The sequence below is a fragment of the Tyto alba genome, unplaced genomic scaffold (assembly GCF_018691265.1).
Source record: "Tyto alba isolate M040663 unplaced genomic scaffold, T.alba_DEE_v4.0 Super-Scaffold_22, whole genome shotgun sequence".
In the NCBI taxonomy this organism is placed as follows: Eukaryota; Metazoa; Chordata; class Aves; order Strigiformes; family Tytonidae; genus Tyto; species Tyto alba.
The window spans coordinates 9213730-9236218 of record NW_024881296.1 but is presented as its reverse complement, the minus strand read 5'-3'; the positions used below and the strand labels follow the sequence as shown (position 1 = coordinate 9236218).

At 36.2% G+C, this 22489-nt stretch overlaps 1 protein-coding gene across 7 annotated transcripts in view; it reads right to left on the bottom strand.

Annotated features, from left to right (window-relative positions):
• Positions 1-22489, bottom strand: part of RYR2 (ryanodine receptor 2) — a 430624-nt gene that overhangs the window by 193143 nt on the left and 214992 nt on the right. For all 7 annotated transcript variants that reach the window (XM_033008863.2, XM_042795831.1, XM_042795834.1 and 4 more), the window contains 6 exons: positions 20136-20231; positions 11008-11126; positions 10469-10602; positions 6277-6518; positions 2356-2548; positions 1021-1237 (listed from right to left, as the gene is read on the bottom strand). In XM_033008863.2, coding sequence (XP_032864754.2) covers positions 1021-1237; positions 2356-2548; positions 6277-6518; positions 10469-10602; positions 11008-11126; positions 20136-20231 — 1001 coding nt within the window. The remainder of the gene's footprint in view (positions 1-1020; positions 1238-2355; positions 2549-6276; positions 6519-10468; positions 10603-11007; positions 11127-20135; positions 20232-22489) is intronic.

The window sequence follows — 22489 nt, the reverse complement described above, 5'->3', positions numbered from 1 at the left end:
GCACAGAATACATTCCTGGGAGCTGGCTAGAAACTTCACAAACCAGTACAATTTCTCAGCTTAAAGAACACTAAAAATCTCAACAACCAATGTAACGTTGTGCAAAACACTTCAGACAAATATAAACATTTGAGAACTGAACCCCATTAAAAAAAATAATAATTAGATTATGATGACAGGTGACAAGTGAAATCAGGACAGCACATTACTTTACCTAAAAATCTGAAATCAGGTCTGCTTTACCTCAAAAACGAAAGACCTCAAATACACAGCGCTGTGAATCATGATAATGTTACCCTAACTGATGGTGTTACAGAACCGTAATTACATGATACATGTAGAATCCTGTATTTAGTGCATAATGGCAACAAACTAGCAGGTTTGTTCTTTTTTTTATGCGTATTTTTCAGGAACAAGTTCCTAAATATGGTAATATCTGAGCACATAGTGTAATTTATGTAATCTCAAACTCTGGTCAAATGTAAAACGAACACTTATTATCTGTGATCAGAGATGGAGCTCTTTGGTATCAAAGAATTACCGTTCTTTGCAACTATGTAAAAAACAAAACAAAACAAAACTGTAACTTTAATGCATGACTTTTACTGCCCACAGTGGGGCATATGACACTTTCAGTGACCTGCAAGTCCAGTAAAGAATGAGAGCTGAAGCTGATCTAAAAGTCTTACCATAATGCATAATCTTCAGAAATTGTAATTAAACAGTAACAAAAATGTCTAGTAACAAAACAAGAAGTTCAAATATTCTTTTTTGCATACTCTAATATTAAGGGTAAACCATTCTTTATTACAGTGTTTGTGAACTGAAATATATGCAATTTCTAGTGAGCACTATAAGGACTTTATGCACCATTATCAGCTTCTCACAATGGAACATACCACCCAAATCCCAAGAGAAAAACAAATTTGAGACAAACTGTAAATTCAGTCAAGTGGGAAATAACATAGGCCTGTAATACGTGTGTTTAAAAATTAAAATACTATCTTTCAGTTTCTATACCTGGCTAGTATCTACAGGAACTGGAGTGAAAGCTGCTTGTGACAGAGAGATAGTTGGACCCAGCAGGTCTCTTGTGTAGCTACGATCCTGCTTGTACTCTCGGCTATGCTCCACTTTCAGCTTCTCTTTTGGTAGGACAGCTTCAAAGCAAGGGGCATATCCAGGTGGAGGAAGGAACTTGAACTCTCCATGGCGACCTCCAAGCAAGAAGCGTACCCTGTGAACATCAAAGTGACTTCAGGTAACTGAGGCACCTCTGGTGTGAAAACTAATCAGTTTGTAAGCCTAACAGCTTTTGAATGTTATTTTTATTAAAAAGGAAAAAAAAAAAAAGTGTTGCAGCTTTTTTGCATTGTTTACAGTTCAACTTTAACAAGTGCTGGAGTTTATGAAGTAGGAGGTGCAACGCAAAAAAAACATGGGGAAAAGTAAACAATTCTTTCTTTTAGTTAACTTCCACCTCCATAAAAGTATTCTAAATCATAAGAACAAAAGAGCAGACAGGAAGAGAATAATCTGTTTACTTAGCACACCTATGCAGCAGCCTTTCGAGTCTCAGAAGGCAGAGATTATAACCCAGAGTAATCAATCAAACATCTCTGAACTGTCTCTATTGAAGAGCTTGCTATTCTCCCTCATTTAAGAAATGAGCTTGAAAACTCCATGGAATATGATTCTTTCTTTTCTCTCACAGAACACTGAATCCTTAGGACACAATACAAAAAATTCCTATGTTTTCGTCCTAAAAATTATACTTGACATGTTAGTAGAAACCTAGAGGAAAGCGTTCTTTTATTCATTACAAAATGGTGAATTTGTCATGGTTTTCTGTCACTGAAAAATTCCATGAATGAAGTGATCGTGAAGTAGCAACAACATAATACTGAAAAATCTTCCCAGAACATTGCCATCCAGAAGGAATCAAAAAACACCCAAAAAACTAGCCTTACAACAGAATAATTTTCTCTCTTCACTGAGTATCTCATAAGATTTTTGTTGATGCTATACCAGAACACTCTCCAAATAGTGTAGCAATGTGTCAGCTAAGAAATTATAAAGGAGCTGTTTCTAAGGTATATCTGCAAACCACCTGAATACACTGGTGTGCTGAAAAACAGCAGATGCACTATCTCTTCAGGACTCCTTTGCAGCTCTCACTATCCAAGAATTTGAACTGTGCCAAAGAAGCAGGTGTCAGAAAGGGAAATGAGAGCAAAGACAGCCAGGGAAATACTCAGCATATTCACAGAAAAGAAGAAAGAAAAACTGACTGGAAAAAAACAAACAAACAAACAAACAACAACAACAACAACAAAAACTACATGGGATGCTAACTTTATTCCTGCAGAAAAGCTGACAACTGGGAAGAAGAGGCCATCTATGTTGAAATTCTCAAACATTCCTTGAACTGGCTGGCCATTTATCCGGAAAGAGATGCTGGGAGCACTCAGATCCAAACAGCAGCTAATAACATCATCAGTTCTTAACAGGTGTTGGTTGGGAGAATTTACTGTTCGTGCTACACAACCTAAGGAAGTAAAGGAGACACATTTAGCAAAACTTCTGAAAATCATACAGGTTTTCATATCAGACTGAAAAAAGAGAAAGAAAATGTAGCAATAGAGCACAAACATGTTAATACACAAATATCTAATCTATAACTTCCAAGACCTGATTTTAAGCTTGCAATATAGTGAATAGAAGCATGCAATCATATCTACAAAGCAATTTTAATCATAAATAATATGAACAAATTACATTTAATGTAAGCAAAAATAATTACTGATACCTATGTATGCGAACAAAACCAAGAAAGTGAAACTTTATTCCTCACTGTAGTAGAAGTGCAAATTCAAAAACCATTAGTATCTAATATGAAATCTAATATACTTGAGTAAAGAATGCTTCATTATTCAAGGTAAGGACAAGTATCGTACTTTAAATTACTTAGGACAAGCAAGGTACTTCTTTAAGGGCCACATCATGGTACCCTCTCAAACTTGTATAACATGATACTACTCAATTTCATAATCAAACCACAAACCAGTATTTTTCTGGCATATACAAAGACAGCAGCAATTTTGAGGCATATATATTCAATAATATGTGTATTTCTCTTTAACAAATTTTGTATGAATTCTAGAGGATCATTCTCTCTTACATTTACACAAGCACACCTACTTCTCAAGAGAAATAATCTATGGAATACAGAAAAAGAAAACTACTGTTTATGAAATTTCAAGAAATCTGTTGAAAAACATGGAAGTTGTATGAAAATATCTCTAGATATGTTTTCCAAAAGTAACATATGCAATGTCTGCAAGAGATAAACTATAATGCATATTAAGAACAGAGCACTAGCTTTTTAACTATGCTGTCCAACTTCTGTAAACATGAAGGACTTAACTAAAAGCACTGTATTTCCAAGATGGTGAAGATGGCATATGTTTTCAACATCAGCAAAAATAATAAAAGAAAAATCTCAGTAATTTTTCTCATGATACACACCACCATCACCCCCCTCACTCCTCTCCCTCCTTTCCCCCCACCCACCACCGCCTCCCAGAAAAAAAAAAAAAAAAAAACAAAAACAAAAAACACCACCACTTTCAATACTCTACATATGGAAAATTACTTCCTGGGACTGCCACATAATCTGCAGACTGTAGGACAGACACTCTTGTGCAATCTGCCCCTCTTGAAAGGGCAGTCAGCAGTACAGTCGGGGTAAAAAAAAGAAACAAAACCACAATAGTTTTCAGATGCTCTTGCTGCTTCCCTACACCCTTCCAAGACAGGATGTCCTTAGCTTGACTGATGTAAGAACAGACAGTTCCATGAGCAAAGACAGGGAAATGAAATGGAATAATCCTAATGGCCCCTCACAAATTAAGAAATCTATAGGGAACACTGCTGAGAAACAGAGTAGCAGTCACAGCGTAAGGAATGGCTTCCAAGGAAACTACCTTCTACTAGCTCTACATCCCAAAATTCAAAGAGCACAGTAGAGAATAGCAGAGAAAAACATCACAACAGCTGAGTTCACAGGAAGGGACAATTATTTGATATAATTAAACTCTAAAAGACCTATCAATGAAAAGTGGATACTTCATCTCCTCAAGGCATACTACTTGCAACTAGATGCCATTTTAGATGTTAAAATTTAGCCAAATACAGGTTATTGGGGTCAATGCAAGACTGTTAAAAGAAATATGTGCTGGTCATTGATGAACACACAGTCAGACCAAATGATGTAAATGCCTTTTCTGGCCTTAGGCTTTAAAAATCTGAGTTCCACTTCTCCATATTAGAGAAGTAATTAAAGGACTGAAGAAAAATTGTAAACTAAATGTGATTCTGGTAAAGACCTGGCCCAGATCAGAAACTCAGGAGTAGAAATTGTTGTTGCTATTCATTAATGCAGTAAATGCTTCATGTTCAAATTATTTTTAAAATGTCATTGCAGAGACATACCAAGACGCAGGGATTGTGGAAGAAAAAGAAAGGCCATGATATTTAACATTCAACTACTTAAAGTCCTTCCAAGTCTGACAGGTATGTGTTGCATGAGAATATCAATGAAGACAGAAATCTTTTCAAACTTACCAGCCACCTTCACAACAGTGATTAATATATAAAAAAATGCATAGACAAAGGTGGTCTTACATTTTTGACTGGGCTAGATTACTGACTTGAGATACCCAAACAATTGTTCATTTATTCTTTTGTAATATTTCTGATTAAAAAGTTCACAGTGGGTAGAAAATCATTTTGATTTTTGGTAATCTTTTATTTCCTTCTTATAAGGGACCCTAACTACAAATTTATTTCAGTTGGCTCATTATTTCCTGGTTCTCCTATAATAATACTTTATCTGACAAACTCAGTTATGACACAGCTTTAATGATACCATTATTTATGCATCATTGTTCCAAAGTAATTCTCACTATACTTGAGAGGCAAAGTGGCAGCTACTTTCCTAAGATGCCACTCCAGTCGATATGCTATTACTTAATAATACAACCCATTGCTATTTTGATTGGAAAATTCTTTTGAAATGTAAAACTGTATTCTTCTCCAAGTACCAAGCCACAGTGCCTTAAAACTTCAAAAACCTTGAATGATACATACAGCTGACTCAGTAAAATGCCTCTCTTGTCTGCTAGGGAGCCTTAGAAAACTTGCTCATACCGTCATAGTGGCAAGAATTGCCAATCCAATGAGCCTAACCCAGTTTTCAGTCAGTTCTACAGTTCCTTACTGCCCCATAATGTCTCAAAATCAAAGGAAAATATTTTTTCTTAACAATGTGAAACCACAATAGAAACTTTTTTCGAGAAGTTTAGGACTGTCCAAATGTAGGACTACCCATCTTAAATGATATCTGGGAATCTTTTCACAAAAGTTAAATTATGTGAAAAAGATTAAGAAAAAGAGAACAAGCTTGCATTCTTATTATTATGATTTTGCTGAGCTCACCCAGTTTGAAGAGAGAATACGATATTTGCAGAATCAACATTAAAAAGAATTATCTTAGATACTCAGCTCAGCTTCCTTTAACACTAGGATCTGCATACAGAAATTACTATTAACAAATTGATCCAAGCTGGGCCAAAAACATTTTAAAGATTAATACCTGACTAAACACACCATATGCAAGATAGCAATATGATTCTGGAAGTCTTGCAATAAACAGTCAGTATTAATGTATGTAAATAAAACATCACTACAGAAAAATATCTGGTTTTAAAATGTATGGCAAAAAGCATACTTAAAAGTTTTCTTCACCTCTAAAGTATCTGTAAACTTCTAAACTAAAGATGCATATTAAAAATCCTTAAAAAAACCAAACAAACAAACAAACAAAAGAGAGTCCTGTGAATTAAGTCTTTCGGGCTGTTCTTACACTGTCACAGAGAAATTACAAATCCAGATGACCACTTGTCAAAGTTAATTTTTTGCACCTTTGAAGTTATTAATAAATTCTTTAGAGTTATGATGAAAAAAATCCAAAGATAATTCCCCACTGAAACATAAATTATTAGTCTATCTTCATTACTTTGTATAAAACATTTTTTTCAATATGCAATGTCAACTTAAAGCATATTTTGATATAGGGTTCTGTGTCTGTATATTCCTATTGTCAGCTGAAACATCTGATTCATTTTGTTGCTGTTGAAAACCACTGTAATTGCAAACAACGTTCTGGTATTTAAAAAACAAAACAAAACAACACAAAACAAAACAGGAGAATACCTGACCACAGATGCAGGCCATCGAAGCCATAGGAATACAAGTCATCACCAACACCATTTCCTCCCCATTCTGCTCCTCCCCCTGGATATGGTGAGTAGCCCTCTGTTGAAGCCCAGCCCACTCGTAGATGAGTTGATTCTGCGGTGACAAAGGGCTCTAGATGGTCCACCATAAGTTCATAGTACCATTTTCTGTACTGGGCAGAGCCTTCACTAATCCCCAAGAAGATATTGGGTCTCATGCTTAAATAGAAAGAATAAAAGTGGTTATTAAAAACTTATCTCAAGAACATCATGAACTACTGCAGATGTTTCATTAAGCTCAAATTTTATGCTTGTTTTCTGTGACTACAACAATAGAAGCAATCATAGAATATCAGGTTGGAAGGGACCTTGATAGGTCCATGCATTGGAAGGCACTTGAGGTGGTTGGTCTTCTGGTTCTCATCTTGGGAGGCAGCTAAGGAACATTGTCAGTGCTCTGGTTGGCCTGCCTTATTCCCTAGTTGGTTACAATGGTGTGAATGTTGCCACTTTGGACCCCGCCCTCCAAGTCCTTCAGTTTAAAGCCCACCTCACCAAGTTGGCCAGCCTGATGCCAAAGATTCCCTTCCCTCTTCTAGACAGGTGGATCCCATCCCTCCCTAACAGGTTGTAGTCACTGAAGAATAACCTGTTGTCTTAAAAGCCAAAACACTCATGACAGCACCAGCCACAAAGCCAGAAGTTGATTTTCATTGTACATTTATTTCTGACTGCACCTTTTCCTCTAACTGGTAAAATGGAAGAAAAGATAACTTGGGAACCAATACTTTTTCGCTTGCACCCCTAGGGCTTTGTAGTCTTCCTTGACTCTGCCCAGGTTCCAGCTTGCAGTGCCATTCATGCCCACATGAAATTGTAGCAATGGATAGTAGTCTATGCTCTTCACAAGTTGTGGCACCCTCTCAGCAATATCTGACGTTAGCTCCCAGAAGACAGCATATTTATGTATTAACTTATTTATCTATTTATTTATTCCGGTGAAAAACGCTCTATACAGTTCAAGTAAAAAAGTGTTTCTTTCAGTAACCGAACGTATCCTTACTCAGATACTACTAATAATATTTTATGTGTTTGAACATTTAATAGATGCTAAATCCTACAAACAGAAATGACAGCTATTCACAAGTTACCAATAGACATGTAGTGAGTACACACTGCAGGTTTCATTTTACATAGAAAACTGCATCCTATAATACTGATTAACCATTCAAGAAAACAGCATTTACAAAGATACAAAAGTGTCAACCTATTTCAAAATTCTCTTGTACCTCTTCCTTCCTTACTCTAAGTCTTGTATAACTCAGTAATTTGTAGTGATTGTACCAATCCTTAATATCAATTTGTTGTCTCTACTGATGATGATTTTAAAGTACTTCACAAGCATACTTGAAAGGCAAGACTATTACTGTGCTTATTCAATATCTAGTTAAATAGCAATATGTGGAGTCATACATCTAAAGGTCATGAAGGAAAAAAAAAAGGAAAGAAATCTATGCTTTTTTAATCTGATTTTGGGGATAATACTGAATCTAGAATCTCATCCCAAAAAATCTGTCTCCAGACAATAATTACTGTGTCAGCTTTGCACTAAGAAAGGCATTCAATCTTGATTTAAAGCCGTAGAGTACAGAAGTATCCAAAATCAATGCTAGATATATGTCCTCTTATATAGGTTGGTTTACCCATATTGCTAAAGATCTTTTAGACTTCTAGGCTTAATGTATCTAGTTTTCACATCCCTCCACTGGATTGGGTTATAACTTCTATAAATGTTTTCTTTCTACATACAAGCTGCCTAATCAAAAAAGATGTAGCTCTAAGCCAGTCCCAGTGCACATTACACCTTCTGGTGTAGGGAATGCAAGAGAAGGAAGAAGGGTTGACACAGGTTGTTAAATACAAGTCAGTGTAAAAGCAGACTTTACTGATCTGATTGCTTATAACTCGTTTTATCACATAAGACCAATACACCTTCCTTCTAGAGGTATATGGGTTGTCTTTTCCCAAACGTTTAAGTATAGATACTTTTCACTTTGTTAAAATTCAAACATATAATCTCCTTAAAAATATAAACAAAACCTGTTCAACAAAAGCTCTCTTTCAGAAAAGTCAAATCATTTGTAAGTTATTGGTAAGATCCCCAACTGAATCTTTTCTGCCCGAACACAGTATCAGCTTTATTACGCCTTTGTCCAGACTCCACAATTTAATCAACCTAATCATCCAACTTCTGTTAAATAGAGATCTGTGAACAGAATTTTCCAGTCCCCTGGAAAATTATGGTAAACAGCAATATCTTAGAAAGTTCCTTTGCCAGTTATCTTTGGTGGGAGGTATGCAAGTCACAGTCTTATCACTAAATGTCTTCAGTGTTCCATTGGTCTTTCTGGCTTTGGAAAAAAATAATGTTTTTTTTCTTTATAACTGCAAGGATACGAATATTCTCATTCACAACTTCCTAATGCAGAGCAAAAATATGTATTAACTACATTTGCTTTCCCTACAGCCATATTTGGGAAGGATAGCTCTACCTTCCCTGTATGAAATCCAGAGTCAGCTCAGGGACTCAGTAAGTACCCATACATTTAAAAATTATTCTCATGCATTTTTCACTAAAGTTTTCATTAGTGATTTTAGTTTATCAGCTGTTCAGATTTATTGCTGACATGGAATGATTCTCATTACACCATCTTTCCATGTGTTATATATGTTGGTGTATTATTGGATGTGTTTGGGGAATTCAAGTCTCATGTGGTTATGACAAAAGTGACTGAATGTATTAGCTATAAAATTGTCAAGTTCATTTCACCTTTAGACTTGAAAAGGCTTCCTTATAATATACAGTTCTGGATTTTTTATGTTTTCAGCATCTAGTAAATCTGACAAACTCTGAATTCTAAGTACTATGTCTATGTTTCAAATTTCATTCTCAGTGACAGAGTTTTTAAAATAGACATCAGTTTGAGACAAAGAAAGATCCCACAAATCTTCATGTAAAGCCAGATTCTTCTGCCCCAGCATAAATTCAAACTCTGGATAAACACTTACTTTGTAAGCATTACTTTGCTAATTGAAGATGCTACTAGCTTCATCTTGTTATTAATGTCTGCTGGAAGGTAGCTTCTAAAACTTTACCAGTGGAAGGAAGGGTGAGGCTATGCCCTAAATATCCCAGGCACTGGTGAAGTTCTTGATTTTGACCAAAGCTGATTAGGAAATTCTCACAAGATCACAAATGTAAAGGCAATCACAGGACACTGGCTGACATTACTTTCAAAGTGCAGCTAGATCTAGAAAAGAATCTTTGGAAGAGACTACAGTTTCACAGACTTAAAGCAGTTTAGAGCAGCTTTAGCTTGTGGCACCTCTCTCTGACCCATGTTTTGATTCTAATCAATATTGCAAAGAGTACTTAAAATCCTAATAAGAATAAAATATTTTTACAAAAGTTTTGGAAGTAAACCAGGTTTTCTGTAATGACTATTTCTTTTAACCACAAGTTTTATTCTGCTTTGCTCACTGTTGTGGTTGGAGCCGGGTCAGCAGCCAACCACCCCGCAGCCATTCACACACCCTCCCCCCCGACCAGGGAATGGGGAAGGGAATTGGAGGGGTAAAGGGAGACTCACAGGCTGCGATAGGAACAGTTTAATAATGGTAATAAAATGAAAACAATGACAGCAATAGAAAATATAAATGGGCAGTGCACAATGTAATTGCTCATCACCTGCTGACCAATACCCAGGCCGTTCCTGGCCAGCGATCCCGAAATACCAAGATCCTGCAATCGCAATCCCCAAAGTGAGAGAGAGAGAGAGAGAGAGAGAGCCCCTTCCCAACCACCCCTCCTCTATACAGTGAGCATGACGTTCCATGATATGGAATATTTCACTGGCCAGTTTGGGTCTGGTGCTCGGGCCGTGCTCCCTCCCTGCTTCTTGTGCACTTGCACACGGGCAGGACATGGGGAGTTGGAGAGTTCTTGAAATTTCAGTAACAACTGAAAACATCAGTGTGCTATCAGCATTCTTCTCATACCAAATACAATGCTGAATCTAAAACACAGCACTATTCTAGTTACCAGAAATGAACATTAACTATTCCAGCCCAAAACAGGACATTCATAGATAGAGATTATTTCTTGTTACCTGCTCACATGGTTGACAAGGCGTGTCTGTAAGAGCAGATCTCTTCCTGGCAGGAGATTATCACAGATTAGATGTTGATTAGATCGCACAGCAACTCCATGACAAACACAGAGAGAACATAAAACATCCAAAACCTGGAAAAGAAAAAAATAGATTCTTTTTATTTTAAGTATTTTTTATAGTCACTAAAAATTACTTTAGACAATATAATGCTATATACCTTGTTACTGGAAGATACGTAAGGATACCTAATTCATCCAACACAATAGTTTTATTTTACAATTCTGAAATTCTCCTAACAATATTAAGATATACTCCTCCTGTTTCCCTTGATAATTAGTGCATGTCAACGTTTTCATCAAAAAGAAGATAACGCTCACCTTTGCTTCTTCAAACTGCTCATATTCCTTTTCAGAAAAGTTTCCTTCCTAATTATGAATACAGTATTAAAGTACTTGAAATCTAATTTCTGCACATAACAATGTGCTTGCTTTGTTCACAGACATCTGCCTAAATATACTTATCTATTCTTTCCCTACCTTATGGTTTCTTCCATGTTTGTCCAAAAGACAGATGATTGATTTAATATGTCCTTCCTTAATAATGTTTAGAGCTTCTGGGCTTTCCACCAACACACAGTGCAAAACCTCTAGAATTCCTGGAAAAAAAAGAAAAATTTCTTATTCAAAGTCTACATAAAATCACAACTGCACATAATACTTCCTAACATATTGCTCAGAAACATGTAATAATTTCAAAAATCATTGTATATGATAAACAAAACCAAAACAGGATTGATGTATCTCTAGATTTTCCAAAATAAGTGAATGTAGTAAAAATCAGAAAGGATGGGAAAAGAACTGTAAAGTAATTTGAAATTTTATTAATAAATATGTGATGATCAACACTTACAAATTCAAACAAACTGGATAAACTACTGGTTTTCAGTGAAGAGGTGAAGACTTCACACTACACACATATATACATAAAATATGCTCTCCATATTTACAGTTTTCTGTTTCTTCTGTTAGAAAAAAAAATATGAACTAATGAATTCATATACTTCTGAATTAGAGAGTAGAGGTAAATTCCCAGTCTACTGGCTCACTGTGTATAATTTTCTTTGTGTATACAACAGCTATACTGGGAGCCACAATGATGTTCTTCAAAGACCAAACAAATAGAAACTAACATGAAACTAAAATGTGCAGAAAAGTAAGAAACACTAAATCTCCAGTGGCCCCTCAATTAAATGCAATTCCAATCCCAGTAAAGCAGCAGTCATTTCCATCATGAATCATTAGCCTTAAAATGGTTCCCTGCAATGGGGCAATAAAATAGACTTCCATGTGTACTGGATCAAGTCACCACTTACTTTGGGATCTTCCAGATTTGACAAATATTACACATGTGGTTCATCATTGCCAGTTGTTACAGTTTATGCCACAGTGAGAAAAATCAGAGCAATGAGGGAAAGATGAGAATCAGTCTTAAACCTAGAGACATGCAATTCTTATTTGTGCTGTACATCTCACATCATTCTGTCTCTCTGTATCCAAGCTATGGCTCCAAACATTCAGCTTAACCCTTGCAAAGAAAGATCCATAGCATGAATCTTCTGCTCTTTGACATGCTCTCTTCTACTAAAAGAAAAATGTAGCACTGTAAACCTACCTATGGAAAGATACGCATTCATAGATTTGCACATGTTCCATTGTTATGCACCAGCAAGGACTAAAATACCTTTGGTTCACGAATTTTTTTGTTGTTGTTGTTACTTTCAGACCAACTTATATTATGGTTACTTGCATTTGGTTCAAGGTATAGCTCTATTAAAAACAAAAGTAAAAAGGCCAATACAGCCAGAGAAACTGTAGACCTCCTCAAAAAGAAACACCAACAAAAAACTTTTCTTATAAAGGACAGAAATTGGGCTGTGCAGTCTTCTTACAGAGGGATAAAAAGATATGAAGAATGTTATGAACAGTCACATGTCAACAAAGATTTTTAAATTTTTACTTTAAACTCAGATTTTAGATTCCCACCCTTGTTAAGACCGAGTTACTCTGCCAGAAGAAACAGTGGTTAGTTTTAAAATAGTTGTTATTTGGAAGGTAGTTTTATTTTTTATTTCTCAAGAATATCTGAATTAAAATGAGGACTGAAATTCCCAGTGACTTCAGTCATGGCTGTAGTCATCTGACTTTATTCAGATCTCTCATTTTAACCCCTGACAACCTACAGCACCATCACCTTTCATCCCCATGCTATTTAATGCTTTTTCCAGGGATCTGGAGGAACATACGCTGTCATCACCAATAAAGTGTACAGATTACTCAAGGACTGAAATTTAGAGTAAAGGTGGAAGACAACAGATCCAGTGAGAATTTGATTTATCTGTTAAACAAGTTTCAAAGTGTGTTAGTATGTTTGAAGAGAGAGTAATACATATGTAAACAGAAAATGCAAGGGACCCTGTACAGATATTACAGACAATTCTCCTGTTCTGTGCAGTGGCTCCAAAAAAAAGTCACAATCACGATATGATGAGCTAACCATGAACTCACAAAGTGATTCTGTAGCCCTGAAGGTATAAGCAGAAAGTCTCAACTACAAATAAGAGAACATATTAAAACTGAATTTGGCAGTGGTATGATCTGGACTGCAATAAATGTACACTTCCAATATTGACAGTAACAATATTGATAAAACAGGATAAAAACGTAAGGGTCATGAGAGCAAGCTGAAGGCGTATATGCCCTGTAGCAACACAGCAGGAGAACAATACACCCAATCTGCCAACTAGATAGGCTGGAGTCACTTGAATATGGTAAAAGTACCTAGGGAGACAAGAAAAGTGTTAAAAAAGGGATCCTCGATCTAAAGATGTAATCTGTAACAAGATTGACAACTGTATTGTGTACCAGTGATCTGAAAACGCAGGGAAACTACTACGTTCAAAACTTGGTAACATACATTTTTCCACCTCTCACTGTAGCACTGAAAGACACTTTTAACAACATGAACAGTAATCCAATATGAAATGATACCACATTGTAAGTGTGGTAGCCATAACCTTGGACTTTTCAGATTTGTGTAGGTAGATTCATAATCTTAATTTTCTTTAAAATAGTATACAGGGTTCATTGTCTAGTCTTACCCTTTCCAATAACAGAAGTAAAAATACTTTGAAGATTTAAACATTCAATAGTAAATTAATGGTATCAATTAGACCCAGCTGCCACAACAACTTCTCCAATTACTGCAGCATCTGAATGCTAATTATCAAACACTTTTTGTTCTAAGTTCAAATTCCCTCTATTCCAGAAAAAATCACATATGGATATACAATGCCTGTTTGGTCTGATCCACTTTTAGATTGTCTATATTAAAGACAACTGGACCTGCTCCAATTTCATTGGAGATACTCAGTGCAGTAAAGCAGAAGTGTTCTAATTTAACACAAATACCAAAACAAGTATGATATGCAGAGTTTATAACAAAAATGAGTGAAAATTCTTTCTTAATGACTAACAGATGAAAGGAAGCATATATTTTCAGGACAACATGTTGACTCTTCTAATATCATACTGTAGAATATTAGAATAAAATGCATGCTCTTAAAAAAAAAAAATACTCAAAAAAACTGTATTATCTGGTTCCAAAAGTCTTCACTTGGAAATATCAGATTACTAACTTGACCTATCATATTTTTTATTACCTATGTTTTAAAGCCTTTACAATATTAGTAGGAGTAGTTAATCCCATCTGGAATATATTTCAGAGTGAAAGACTAATCTAATCTTAATGTATGTATTGAAGAGACAGCTGAAGACTTTGCATTGCATTATTCATTCAGTTCCTGCGATATCTCACTTCTAACATGGTCTACTCTCAGATACATTTATACTTGGACAAATCTTCATTTTCTCTTTTGCTTCAGTGAAGATCAGGAACTGAATCAATTTCTAATCTAATTTGTACAAACAACTCACAACTGCTATTTATATATTTAATGCCCTTATTCAGTTTTCATAGCATTTTTAGTTCAAAGATAAGAAAAAAGTGAAAACAGGAATCTTACTGAAAATAGTTTATGGCATCAAATCTTTATTGCAACACATTCAAGAAAAAACCTGTAGATGCAGCTGACAACTTCAATGTTGAAGGTGAACTTAATTTTGGTGTGATTAACATGGCATGGCTTTTCTTCCTTGCTAGCAGTCTACCTTATAAAAAGAATTATTTTAGGTGAATAGATGCAGCCAAGTATTCTTATTTAAAAGGTGTAATATAATCCAGTATTTCTCCCCATTGTAGACCTACCACTGTAAATTAAAACAGTGAATATCCTCACCCCAGTCAAGCCATATAAAGCTTAAAATCTGGCAAGCAGGCATCCCACATAAAATCACAAAAGTACATTTACATACTAAAAGCTAAACCTACTGTGCGCCTCTCAAGATAACTAAAGCACAGCATAATTATATAATCTTGTATAACTGACTCCCTCAAAACCAGAAAAAGTCTTAATTATAAAACCAGTTTTGGAGGCAACATGGAAGTTATGTTACCAGAACATATGGGGGAGGAGTTCAAGTGGCCTAGTTCCTAGAAGAAAACTCAGAACAAGTGAGCATTGCAAATATTAGTACCTTCAGAATTTTTCAGCATGTCATGATTTTCATTATGTACTATGACTAGAATGTCAGATTATTTTGCAGTTAACAGAATTCATCTCATACCTTACTATAATATCATAAACATTTAGGTTATAATTTTCAAACCTTATTTTTACTTTGAGATTAATTTTTAAAAATACATACGTACGTAACAGAAACCATGTAACACAATGTTTTTAGAGCTGTCATAACAAATTTCCTCTCGAACCTCCAAAAGCAGAGCACAAAGTTTTGCATTATTTCTGAAAATCCTAGCCCTGACAGTTTCAGATGTAAAATTAGGTCTCTTAAGGAAATAACGTCACCATTAACTGAGGAAATACATTGACATTAAGAAGGTTGTAGTCAAATCTCATGCAACTGCATAATTGTGAGAACATTCTCCTTAGATGAATGCTCTCACACCAAAGGTGGACTGTAGTATAGAAATGATCTAGCCTTTGATTTTGCCAATTTTTAAATGCTTGTTTCAGTTCAAATTCTGTTACTCAAATGTTCAAGAAAGCAAGAAAATTATGTCATCTGCAGATATAATAATAATAATAATAATAATAATAATAATAATAATAATAATAATAATAATAATAATAATAATAATAATAATAATAATAATAATAATAACAACGTAAACCAACATGAATTTTCAGTTATGACATATTTTGTTAGGACCTCTACACCTAATATACTAGATAGAGTGATAGGATGATCAGCAAATCTCTAACTAGACACCAGTGCTATGACCAACTCTGTAATACCAGCTGAGAACTAAAGCAGTAATATAGATTTGGTCTCCTATGTTCCTGTTGCCTCATATCTTTCAGAGCATAAAGAAACCACTGCTGAAACACATCAGGTGCATGCCAGGAGTAGGAAGTAATAGCATAGTAAAACAGGTCCCCCACCCTAAAGCCATAATTCTGCAGCAAAAACATGTGTCCTGGGTTTGAGTGAGTGGTGGGGTTTTTGGTTGCAGGGGAGGGGGCTATAGGAGTGGCCTCCTATGAGAAGCTTCTCGAAGCTCCTCCAGATCCAAGTCAGCTCCACCTCTGCATAAAAACTGAGCCAATCGACTGCACCTCTGCGATAACGTATTTAAGAAGGGACGTGGTGATGAGCAGTGGGACTTGTGAGGAGGAGTTGCTGCAGCTCCATGAACACCAAGGTCAGTGGAGGAATGGAGGAAGAAAGGAGGGGGGAGGTGTGCCGGAGCAGGGACCCCCCTGTATCCTGTGGTGAGACGGCAGGGCGGCCCCCCCTGCCACCCATGAAGATCTACGGTGAAGCAGACATTGATTTATGGCCTGTGTTTCACCTGTTTGATCAAAGTGTCTGTGCCCAAAGAAGGCTGGTGTCTTGTGGGAAAAGGTAGTTCAGCGCTGGGAGGATTGCAGCATGCGGGGGTGTCCCACACCAGAGCAGTTCGGGAAGGGCTGCAGCCGTGGGAGGGACTCCAGTTGGAGAAAGTTTGTGGACCCACAATGGAGCAGTGCGGGGAACGCTGCGGCCCATGGGAGGGACTCATGTCAGAGAAAGTTTGTGGAGGACTGTCTCCTGTGAGAGGGGGACCACGACGGAGCAGGGGGAACAAGTTCCAGAAGCTCCCCCCACTGAAGATGGAAGAAGCAGCAGCACTGACTGCAACCCCCCCACCCCCCACCCCCATTCCCTGTCCCTGCACTGCTGGGGGGAGGAGGTAGAGATATCGGGAGCAGAGCTGAGCTCGGGAAGAAGGGAGGGGTGGGGGGAAGGTGTTCTCAATATGTGGCAATGCTTCTCACTGTCCTACTCTGTTATGTGTTGTTGTCAGTGTCTGTAATAGATCTATGTTCTTTTTTACTTCCCCTAACAAGTCTGCCTTTTGCCCATGACCATAATGGGTGATCTGCTCCTCCTGGTCCTATATCGAATCCCAAGTCTGGCTCATTTGTCCCTTCTCATCATTGGAAGGGAAGGGAGGAGTGAGTGGCTGTGTGGTGTTTGGCTGCCGATCAGGCTCAAACCATGACAACATGAAACAAAATTCTACAAAAATACTTCCATGAAACATCGCTGACTGGAGGGGCTTACAAGGGCAAATGCTTCAAAGTCTCTATAGCAGCTGCCACCCCAAGAGAAGAACAACTGACTTCTAAGCTCCCTGCTTGCCCCAAGAGTTGACAAAGAAAAAAAATTCCAAGAGGAGAAGCATCAATGTATAACTGCTCTTTGCAACTGCAATCACTCATTGCAGATCTTGCCAATCAGCTAGTGAATGCCACGGCAGTTCACCCTTGCCTCTGAGCAAGAGCACACGCCTGCCAGTGACATTTGACAATATTTTCCTATGCTGTTGGCCAGTTCATCTCAGGAACAGATTTATGGCAAACAAACAAAATGTACATGAATGTTCAATGACATATCTGAGGAAAACACAAGCACTTTATTCGCCTTGTTTTCTATAGGACACATCTATTCTCATGGCTGCTGATGACCTTTTGAAGACTACTGAGGTAAGAAATTTGATAATATATGCCAAAATGCTGATTTGTGGCTGACACAACTCCAACTTTTCCTTGAGATACTCAGCAATAGGAGGATATTTCTCATGTATTAATACCACAGTGAAAGTCTGATGAGAACAACTGTGTTATGTCTGTGACATTTTTTTTTCAAATGTCTACTAGTCCAATATAAACCAAAGACCTTTTACAGTGGGCGATATCTTCCCTTCCTGACATTCCTCCCTTAAGATGTCAGTGAATTCACAGACACATCTATCGGTAGCAGAAGTATGATTCAGGAGTGGGAGAACAGGATAGGAAGGAAATTTTAATTCCCGAGGACAACTCTGTAAGCAATGAAATATTATTATTGAGAGGAAGATTATTATGTTATTTCCAGCTCGTGAAACAACACACAACACTAAAATAACAAGATGATGGGAATAAACTATAAATATGTAACCAGAAAGGTGTGTTACATTGTTCTCACTGTTGTAACCACCCTGCCGATTGGTTTGACTACAATCCCTCCTGTCTTTTGAACTTAGTGTACCATAATTACAGGAAATTAGGCTTGAAAGACTTTCAAGAGGCCATCTTCCAACAAAAGAGTAAAAATTATATAGAACAGAAAACAGTCACAACTGCAACTGGAAAACATTTCTTAGTCTGTAACTCTAAAACGGCTCCAGCTGAGTGAGAGCAGAGAACAGAAGAGGGTAGAGAAAGGAAATTATACGTATTAAAAGTAATGACAAAGCAAAACATACAAGAACTACAGAGAGATGAAAAACAGACAACAAAAATTTAAAACACAGCAATCGCTACACATTGAGTATTTTTCAAATCTGTTGCTCTTACTGCATTGATTTCAAAATATCTTCCATGTGCTATTAATAATTAGCTCCTGAAATCCACCTTGATACCTACACTTACTCTGAAAAGAGGAACATGAACCAGAAACAGAAGATTAAAGTTATCAGACAAGGGATATCAACTACAGCAGCTAGAACCAGGCAATAAAAGAGACAAGTTAGGACAAGTCTCACCCACAAAATCAACACTACTAATTGCAGAAACACAGTCCTAGTATCTCTTCATTAACATTGAAATACATTTAGCAGAGGTTCTTTAATGCAACGAGATTTGTCTACCATCTATTTACAAAATCAAACCACAGTAACAAGTTCCAAACACATACTTTTAAAGAAAATAAGTAGTGTTGTTAAAAAAAAAAAAAAAAAAACACAAAACAATTATTCTATTAAGTATCGAAGACCATTTTTTTAAATAATTACATGCCAAATTTGATAATCCAAATAGCCGCCTTTAAGGTCCTCTTATAGACTACAATCTTGTAAGTAACTACATTTGAAGACATTAAAGAGGTACACAGTAGCAAGCTATCAATGCCAACAGGAATCATATATTACCAAGAGAAATTCTAAAGATACTATTTACATTTACCTAATGTGCAGTGATCACACTACTTCATTTCTTATGCTCAAAAAGTACATTTTTCCAATTTAGCCCAAAGAGGTCTTTTGATCAAGTTTAGTTGCAGGATTTTTAAAAAAAAAATTCAATTGGAAACATAAAAACCCAGTGTGTTTGGTTGGCAGAGTAGGTTTATGGAGAACAGATTGCTTCTAAGCAAACAGAATCCAGGATCACCATTTCAGTGAGAAGTACAGTACAGCTCAATATAACTTCATATACTTTCACTCTGAGCAACACGGAGACTAATTGCACCTCATAGACACTAAGGGATTAACAAAATGGTTCAGGAGAAAAATAAGACATTATGTAATGACAAAGAAAATAAATAAAATAGCTTAAAGAATTAGTGACTAAAGTGAGAAAAAAATCCCAGATTCTCAAATCATAAATGTATGCATCATGCATGCCTCTTCTTGTTAACTTCAAATAGAAATTCAGACCTTAGGAGTGAGAGAGGTGATTAAAAATGGAATGTGTATGTATTACAGAGGTAACACTGTTACATGCAAACACAGAGGTATTTTCTGAAGACCCATCTATTACACATGCTCAATTAGAACACACAAAAGTCCCTATGTTACCACTACAGTCCTTCAAGGAGAAACAAATTATATCCACTCTATATAGTTATTATTATATTTGGTCTCATGCAAATCCTGAAAAACAAGCATACTTTCAAAGAGAAGGGAAGGTAACAGAATTAGAGAGAAAGCAACTTAACACAACTGAAACTGTAGAACAACTGTTTCACCAAATGGTTTGCTTGCCTGAATAAAAAGATAACATTACAACCAATTGGTCAAGGGAAAGGAAAGACTGCCAGAACTTAAGGTAGAACTACAACTTAAATCCATATGTAAAAATATTACAAATATAAATCTCACTTTATTAATATACTTTACACTCTTATAGGAAGAACTTCATAATTAGACTGAACAAGTATATTTCCAACTTTAAAGAATAAAATCTGGTCAAATAAGGAAGTTAAAATACTAAAAAGCATACCAGAAGAGGCTTCCAATCTTTCTAATCTGCTGATCAACCAATCAAGAGATCCAGAAAATTGAGCACAGTTTTTACGATTCCCTCGAATCAGAGCCGCTATTGGAAAAAGAGAGAGAGGGGAAAAAAAATCACAGTTATAAGTCCATTTAAATTAAAAGAACATGTCTTGTCTTTCCAGGAAGGATCCAGTAAAATAGATTCCTAGTCTTTAATTATTGATGTTCTTGATTTAAATTTAAATACCATGAGTGACAATTAGATTTAAGCATAAGAAATACCCTTGACATAAAGTTGACCTTTAAGGTATTTGAATTATTTTGGCTTTACAATCATGTCAATAATCCCTGCTGCTCTACATGAAGTAGCTAGTACTGACACCACAGAAGTCAGCTGCTACTGTAGAAACAAATTTTTATAAAACATTATTCTTGCAATGACAGGAAACATTGGAAGAGCCGAATGTGAAGCCAACAACATAGGTGATGAATGTAAATTATTTTGTATTGATACAATACCTTTGTTCAAAAATAGTAGGAGCTAAAACAAAACAGATGTCCAGAAATTGTTTATTATACTTTTGACAGGGATGTAGGGAGGTAGTAACTGATTTGAAACTGTTTCACTCCCATGCTTTAAGCTGAAGACTGAAGTAGACTGAATGCATGCATTGAGTTGGTGGGTATAACTGACTAGACATCTCAATGAACACTGTAGTCATCCACAAGCCTGCCCTGTCCCAGAACACGTGCGTTTGCATGTATGTGCATACACACAAGCTCACAGAGTAGCATCTGTTCTACTCTGAAAAATGAGTGAGGCACAAACATTACTGTTTGGCGTGTGGAACAGTGCAAACTGCTTTTCTTAAGATTGTTTTCGAATTCTGCCAAGAAATTCTTCCAACCTCAAATTTCTATGGTTATTTTCAGCAGCAGAGACTGTTGGTCCTGCTAAGAGGCAATGGCCTCTTAAAATCTATGTTTTAATCCTGCAGCAATTCACTATATTATATTGCAACTGTGTTTTTATGATGTTTCATTTATAAAAGGTTACACTTACGGACTTGTGACATAAATATGATATGAAACTGTATCTGCAAAGGGGAAAATCTTGGAGTTGGTTGCAAAGAGGTCACTGCACTGACAGTTCTATATCATGAGGAGATATCAAAATCCAATTGCTTCATAGCCAAAAAAAACAAAACAAAACAAAACAAAACAACCAAACAACCAAAAAGAAAACCAAAAAAACCCAACAAAAATGTCCAACAAACAAAAAACAACCCCTAGCTAGCAAAACAAACCGATAACCCCCTTTCTCTTGGTGTATTATATGATAAAAGATCCTATATGCTGAAATCTTACACAGTTAATTAATCATAACCATAGCTATTTGAAAATACTTGGGAACCATAAGAGGAAGAGCATCTTGTTAAAAGACACAGATCAGAACTAAGGAACACCTGTTTCTGTGAGTGACTTTTTAAATTGATTATAAGCAAGTCACATCTCACTGTGCTTCAGGTACAAACATAAAATGAAGGCAGGAATAGTTCACTGCTTAACACAACATCAATAAATTTAATTTTATTAACAGTAATAAGACACAGATGGTTTCATAAATGCAGCTCAGCATAGGTTTGTAAAGGGTTAACATTCAGTGGTTAAAGCCATGCATTACATGAGGCTCACAGCCACTTAACATTGAAAACAAAAAGTACCATCCAACAGTTGCTTCTTTTATTGTCCATTACTCTGAACAGGAGTAGCATCCAGTTTTAAAGAAATAAAATACAGGATGTGGTCAGTCAGACATTAAAGTCACATCATTAAACATATTCCTGTGCATTCTTTGGTGATACAAAAGGATCAAACACAAGTTCAGAGGGATTGTATGTATTTGTAATAGAGGAAGGACAGATGCCTTAGTAGGCATATGGCAACCATTTTAAGCTGAAAGAGGGCAGTTTTAGATTGAATATAAGGAAGGAATTTTTTATGATGAGGGTGGTTGGACTAGATAATCTTTAAAGGTCCCTTGAGACCCAAACCATTCTATGATTCTATGATTTTTTTATACACAATAGTATCCAGTCTCAACTCAAAGTCTGTAAATGCCTCTGTTATCATCACAGTGAAATATATCACAATGTCAATGACATGACAAAAGCCATGAATTCTGGCATCAGAGTTTACTTTTATTTATGTACAGACTCAAAAACAAAGTACTGTTTGCTGATGCAAGACTGAGCAAGCAATATCCATTTGTCATCCACGCAATTACTGTACAGCTCCAGCATTATTCAGAACAGAGCAACATACAAATTCATTATAGCCAGATCAAAGCCAGGCTTC